Here is a 7,492-nt window from a genome sequence, read left to right on the forward strand (position 1 = left end):
TCGTATTGTTTTGATGAAACGTGAAATTCCGGTTTTCCGTACGATAAAATCAAACAAATTTTCATTGAAATTGGACGTCACCAACACGCTACGTTTCGCGAAAAACGCCTGACAATTAAATTGTTCAGTACATTCCAAAGCCCGGGTCAGTCCCATCGCTATACGTTGGCAAGGTAAGGCCAGGCGCACGCCCATCCGCTCGACCAATCAGGGGCCGCGACGTCATCTCGTACGATGTAACGGAGAGACTCACCCACGTGGTAAGCATCGCGCTATTTTAGTATCTCGCCACGAGAAAATCTGCCGACAGCATGCATCTCGTCGCGAACGACTATTTTAGAATTTTGCGACGATCAATTGCCCCTTGATTAAGAGCAATTAATTCTATATAAACGGTTTACACTTTTCCGATATTTATCTTTTTCTTCCCTTCTCCGAATCTCGTCGTCACAAGCTTGTTTCGCAAATCCAATGATGCTAATAAACGAGTGCATCGTGATGGCGCGCGGCAACATATGGCATGGAACCGATTACGATTCGCAGCGATCTCATCTAGTGCGCCGCTTGACTGGCCAATTAAACGGTAGATTTGAAACATTCGTAACTCTGCTCGCGTTCGTTTTTTTTCTTCGAATTTTCGCATCGATATTATCGGGAGACGGAGTAACGGTTAGAAGACGCATAGCGATATACCGTAACCGTTGTCGTAAGTACATTATAATCGTTCGATGTCGAAACTCCTAAATTGGATTGTTTACGTAATTAATAAAGTCGGTCGCGAGATACGCGCGTATCACTGAATGAAAACAAGGACAAACAGATGGTGTGTTCATGTGTGTACGAGTGTGTAGGTCAGTTAGGCATTAATCAACGAGACGCCGCGGTAAATAAACAGACTCACTTGAGGAAACGCGTTACGTACGTCGCTCGGCTAAACGGCCTTTGAAAAATCTCAATTGCAAAACACATTCGGAGTGGACCGAAAACCCGCTAAAGATAGAACGCTGGTACCAATGCATCGCGGATCACCACTTTGGTCGGTCCATTGGAAAACCGGTAGCTGCCGAACCTTTTCGAATTGCACGTAATTTAATCATTTCCTCGCATTTTATCTGTCACACTCTGTTTCATTCATTGTACACGACCTTTTACTCGCACTGGCCAAATCGCGAGTTCGAAAATAGAATATAAAGAAACAAAATTACTCACGAGAATAGAATGCTGTCACGAGCAGAGCAAGCCAAGACAGTTGTCTCTCCACGAGATTTCTCATCTCTGGGTACCGTCGGCGTCTTTCACAAGGTCCTCTCGAAACGCAGCGGCAAACGCGAAAAGAAAAGTTCATGCACTGGAAATCGGTTGTCGTTCGGAATGCGAACGTTCGTCGTTCGGCGATCGCAACCAACCGTTCTCCTCGAAGGGAACGTAGAAAGCAACGAGAGAGAAGGCGTCACACGCACGCTTTTCTGTGCGCTCCTGGAGTTTCGAACTGACGACCAGTCAACGTACTCGCATAACACGTGAACCGTACGACGCGACCGGCTGTGCACGACTGACTCATGGGAATGCGTTTTGGCGGCACGAAGCTTTAAAGGTGTGCGCGGACTGCGCACGCGTCGATCGCATCACGCCACCGAACCCGTTTGGTGGGGGCGCCATAGTTCTTTCTCTTTCTGCCTTTTCACCTGTACATCCCCGGAATTTTCTCTCTGTTACGCCGCTGCTTTACACTTTACAGAACCACGCTGGCGCCGCTGTCATTACGTCTTTCGCTCAGGCAATGTGTAAGATCATTAACTGAAAGTCTTCGCGAAACAACAGCAGCAGCCGTGATCTCTTGTTCCTTTCCGAACAGATTTTAATTAAGAGGGGGTTTTCGTTGTCAGCGAACAATACTGGCAGATAATTAGCGGATTTTACTGGAATCCAAACACGGCTGATTATCGTACCATGCAACAAGAATTTAACCCCTCGCCCCGATCCTCGGTCTCCACATTGCTACCTCGGTCAACTAGGCGGGAGTCAAAACGTTCTGATCCGATTAACGAGTAACGCCTAACCAACGACAAATAGAATTTATTATTAGCTCATTGTCGTTGTTGGTATTAGTTTTTGCTATATTTCTTGAAGATATACAGAGAAAAATAAAAAAAAACGAAAAATTAAAAAATTCGGTCTAAATCATGGAGATATATATGCATGCTGAAAATGGTCATTACATAGGAGATCATTTTCCTTGCTATATTATTACTCGTTGAGAAAAATACTTTGGATAAAAGTTAACTTTAGAACTATTGCATGGGTCAAAATGACCATTTTTTGTGATTTTTTCTCTTACAGCTATAAAAATTATAAAAATGCGTATCTTATAATAGAAATCGTACAAAGTTCAAGTAAATTCTAGTTCTATTAGTTCATTCATGGCCGGGTGCGTTAAGATTATATGAAGGTCAACTTTGTCGTTCTTAATAGCATAATGTATTTTGTCGAAAAAGTGTGACCTACTTGTGTCAAAAATGAATATCAGTCATTCTCTCATCTTGTCTCAATTATTTATCCATGGTGTAAGCGGTTGATTCTGTAATGTAAGGAAATGTAACATTTACGGAACAGTAGTTTTATTGGACAATCTACTGCTATTAATTTCTACTTTATTTCTCTTCCTTCAATTCCTGGAGGAACGATAAGGATTCAACGAAAAGCGTATTATGGATATCTGTAAATAAATTACATTTGTTTTACATTGTTTAATTTCATCATAAGCTAGTTTATTATCACATATTTGGTGTTATTACTATCATTAATATTATTACCTTGTGTAAACCGCTATTTTCATGTAAATCGCATTCAACGGAATTAATTAAATATGCAGTATTCCAAGCGATTTATCAGAATAATAATTCTCTGTTTCTCTTTGCTTTGTTTAAATTAAATTTGTTAGTATGAAAAATTCAAGTAGATTTACCAGTCCTTTTCTAAGTCAGGACTTTCTTGCTTTTTTCAAATCACGTTGTTAATATTTCAAAGTATCGCGTCACTAATTTTTAAAACATTAAAAGAGTTATTTTCAAGTTATTTTTATTATTTTTTTAACATACGTATAATTAGGCAACTCACTCCCACGCAACACACTTACAGTCTTTAAACATTTATCGTATTGATGTCTTAACACTTTATCCACATATATTGTATAAATGATGCCGTTTGTAATAAATTAAGGTTACAACCTTATCAATAAGATGTAAACATATACAGGGTCTCCTATTTGATGCAACGCATTCAATTATCTCCTAAGTTCTAAACTATAGTTCGTTTCAAAAAATGTGTTAAATGAGAAGGACATCCTATAATCGCCACAAAGTTTTCCTAGGTGAACGTGATTCCGAGATTTCAAGGTGACCTTGGTTTTTTTAACGGAACTACATTTTTTTATGTATACGAAGTCATCAAGGTCAATTCACTGACCTATAACACTTTGGCCTTTGAAGTTCGTCCAAGGTCATCTAATGTTGTTTAAATCTTCGTTAAACGTCCATCTACGCAAATCTGAGCTCGGATAAGTCCAGAGAGTGAAATATTAATCACTAACCAATTAGCTATAAGCTGTATGAGCTAGAACCATTAGTAGACTATTGATACCCTATTAGAGGGGTATCAGTCATATATGTGTGTGCACACACAGAGATATACATGTTCTGTGATGTAGCCCCTATTCCGCGAATCCCTGAACGCGAACAAGAATCGACTCCAAGCTTCTGAGATTCGTAGGCCAAGCCACGCACGGCATTTCACCCGGCAGTTCAATCGGCACAAAGCGCGACTTCCGGGAAATCCGATGTGAAGCACGATATCAAGCTCGGGCGAGAAACGAGTCCACGTGAGATAGATCGACGCGTCAAAGATCCAAGGGTACGAACACGAGAATAGCGGAGGGTAACCAATACGGCTGGGCGGATCTCGCGGGCACAATTACGACACGAGAATTAGCTTTGAGTTAATCTTTAATCGGGTCTAATGATACAAATCGAGTAGCCATGTGACTGTACCCGAGAATCCGCGGTCTTTACAATTTTCCTGCGGAAGGTGTTCGTTCGCGGCGCACTGTTGTCGTAATTCCCTTTTCGCGACGGTACGGTAATTCGGTATCATAGATTTCGTCGCGAAACTGCAATGTCACAATACATATTATAAAGGGTATAAAAAGATCAAGTTCTTTTTTTATGTCAATGCTCACAAACTCGGTTTGTACAAAAAGTTTAAGAATAGAAGTACTCAACTCAACTACAGAATCACGTTTTTAACTTTTTAACTGTTGTAACTTAGCGCAGAAAAATCAAAAGATAGTCTGCCTGAACTCAATTTAACCCGATACCAGTGTGGTATATAAATGTGATGTGACGAGTGCTGTTAGATATTACATACTCCAGTCAATTACTTTAACACAATGCTTAAAAAAATAATTTTAATAAGGATATTTTTATCACATTTGTCAATAATGTTATAAAAAATACAAGGTTATGTATTATGTATTATTATTATTATTATTATTATTATTATTATTATTATTATTATTATTATTATTATTATTATCCCCCAAAATTATTATTATTATTATTATTATTATTATTATTATTATTATTATTATTATTATTATTATTATTATTATTATTATTATTATTATTATTATTATTATTATTATTATTATTATTATTATTATTATTATTATTATTATTATTATTATTATTATTATTATTATTATTATTATTATTATTATTATTATTATTATTATTATTATTATTATTATTATTATTATTATTATTATTATTATTATTACCCCCCCCCCAAATTATTATTATTATTATTATTATTATTATTATTGTAATTATTGTAATTTGTTCAAAACAGGTTGATCATTTAAAAATTGGTGGGGTATGACATGCCTCATCACACCGACGGGCAACGCCAGATTAAAGAGCGAAGTCTCTACTTTTACATCCCCGAATTAAACTTTTGTTAAATAAAGTCGAAAACGAGGTCGAAAAACTGTGCGTAACTTTATTCAAAAAGATGTTATTTTATTCCACGGAATTTGGTATCCGCAGTTTGTGTTAAAATAACTTTGTAAAGGAGGAGCCACCTTTTATAATGACTCCTGAAAAATTGACGTTCAATTTTTTAGCGCAGTATTATCGCGTTTTGAATGGACAGTGCAGCGCATAGTTTGCAGAATTTTTAGGAACCAAAACCATTTGTAGTTTTCTGGAGCATTCATTTCATGTGAATTGGCACTCGTAAGAATTTTATTGAGAAATGTGATAGTAGAATTGCAGTTGATAACAAATCTCTTAGAATTGTTAGTATAAAAATAATGAATAAATACATGAAAATAAAATATCAAATCATGACTCTATCACGTACTCTTCCACTTTCATGTGTATTCTTTTAAGACAGACTATACTGTCTGTCTGTACTGATACAATTATTTCGGTTAGAAAGGCATACTGAGTTTGAAGATACATAATTGCATTTGTGAAACAAGATTCAGGGGTGACACCTCTTTTGATATTATGACGGTAATGAAATTGACCCCATGTATTCCGTTTGCGCTTTCACATCTTTTCTGCGGATCATGTGGTAAAGTAAACTTTTTTGTAAAATATATTCATCTCTTTACGTATAATGCTACTTAAAATTAGATTGCATTTTATCAAAATATCCGTAATAATAACTAGACTTCGAATCTTTTTATACAATATAAAAATTGTCTAAGTTCATTGAATAAAACATCGATGAAAATGGCTTTCCTCTTGCAATAATTATTGTAATAAGCTAAAAATAATATAACAATATCCATAAATTCTTCTAGAATCTATCTTCTAAAGTTTTGTATTTGACCTATTCGCTTCAGCTAATAATAACTCTTGTTATATTATGAAAATGTTGCAAGCATAGCAATATTTCATGTCAAATTTTCCAACGAACGTTTCATCGAACTTCCCGTAATTATAACTCTTTTTGCAATTTAAATAATTGCAAAGAAAAGATTCAAATCTAACTAATTGTAATATCAAATCACCTGAATAGCTTAAGTGCATAAGAGTACCTTTTTATGATTATTGATAGCGAATAATCAACAGACATCGCATATCTTTATATGTATGTATGTACCAGGTGTGAAATTATGAAGTGTTAATGTAAACAGTGCATTTAATTTTTTGCTGAACTCACTTCGCCGGTGCGTTTGTGATCCTACAAAATTTCAATGGTCTGTGTTTTTCTAGTACGTTGAATTTGCATTATGCAAACGTCCAATTTGATTACATCAAGCTGGTGACCGAAGCGAAGCTCCGTTACGAGTCCTGTCTACGGGGAACGGAATAATTTTCAGGAAATAATTCGGGCAATCGTAACTTATCCGACGAATTAAATTCTGCTTTTAAATACTACTGTGCGACACGACCACGTTGCAAAACCAACAACAATAATACTTTGCTGATACTGAATGGTTCTTAAACATAGTGGTGCACAGAGTCACAGTTGCGAGAACAGATTTTTCTTGACGAGAAGTTTATCAGCATATTTGCATAATCAACATTTTATTCTCCAAAAGATTATTAATAGGTTTCTTAACGACTGAGCTGTATTTAAAAGAAACTCGATGACTCTTTTTATATAACAATTTTAGGAGATATAATTACATAACATTAATATCATAAATTGTTTTCACTTTTAAACAATTTGTTCACAGGATTTTTTAACAGTGTCATTAGAAAACGTTTGATACATAAAACGTTAATTAATATAGCATGTTGTATGCAAGCCTGGATAATTTATTATAAATCTTTCCTATTACATGTATAAAATAAATTTCTAGAGAAACATAAAGAAAATTCAATTCATTTTCATGAATTTTCCATGAAGTTGTAAACGACTAAGTAAGCATGTACATATATCTCAAGTAGAGTTATGATGTCTTGTACACCAGTTAATCTCTCATCAAACTTCTGATTCTCGTGAAACTTCAACACGTAATGTGAATGAATCAGTGGAAACGTGTCCCCTCTTCCTGGCATTGGCTCGGTGACGCGTTATCATTTACGTAAATGATCGTACGATTTTCACGTGGCTCGTTCTCTGTGCTCAGCCGGACGTCACCTGATACATTTAACAGAAAGAGTTTTATTTCATGTGTAACGTCATTGATATTTGCATTGGAAAGAACCACTCGAAAGTAGAAACACGGATGATATATCATGTTTGTCATCATCATGGTGAAGTGTGATTGGCGACTTTCCATTAAAACTTAAAAGCACAAGCAGCTTCAAACTGTCTTATTCTAATAATTTTGCTTTTTTGCAAACGTTTTTATACTATAATACACATTTCTATCTGTTTTAAGATAACACATTAATGGATATAACTCATGACCAATGTTCAATTTTCTTATCGCTTATCGGTATTCCCTTTAATTTCTAATGAACATTCTATGGCA

General features: G+C 35.7%; 1 protein-coding gene across 1 annotated transcript in view; it reads right to left on the reverse strand.

Annotated features, from left to right (window-relative positions):
- Positions 1 to 1,568, reverse strand: part of LOC117223739 (uncharacterized) — a 69,072-nt gene extending 67,504 nt beyond the window's left edge. The window contains exon 1 of the mRNA XM_033476206.2: positions 1,210 to 1,568. Within this exon, the coding sequence (XP_033332097.2) occupies positions 1,210 to 1,345 (136 nt within the window). The 5' untranslated portion in view covers positions 1,346 to 1,568. The remainder of the gene's footprint in view (positions 1 to 1,209) is intronic.
- Positions 1,569 to 7,492: the final 5,924 nt, after the last annotated feature.

The sequence above is a fragment of the Megalopta genalis genome, chromosome 6, assembly GCF_051020955.1.
Source record: "Megalopta genalis isolate 19385.01 chromosome 6, iyMegGena1_principal, whole genome shotgun sequence".
Lineage (NCBI taxonomy): Eukaryota > Metazoa > Arthropoda > Insecta > Hymenoptera > Halictidae > Megalopta > Megalopta genalis.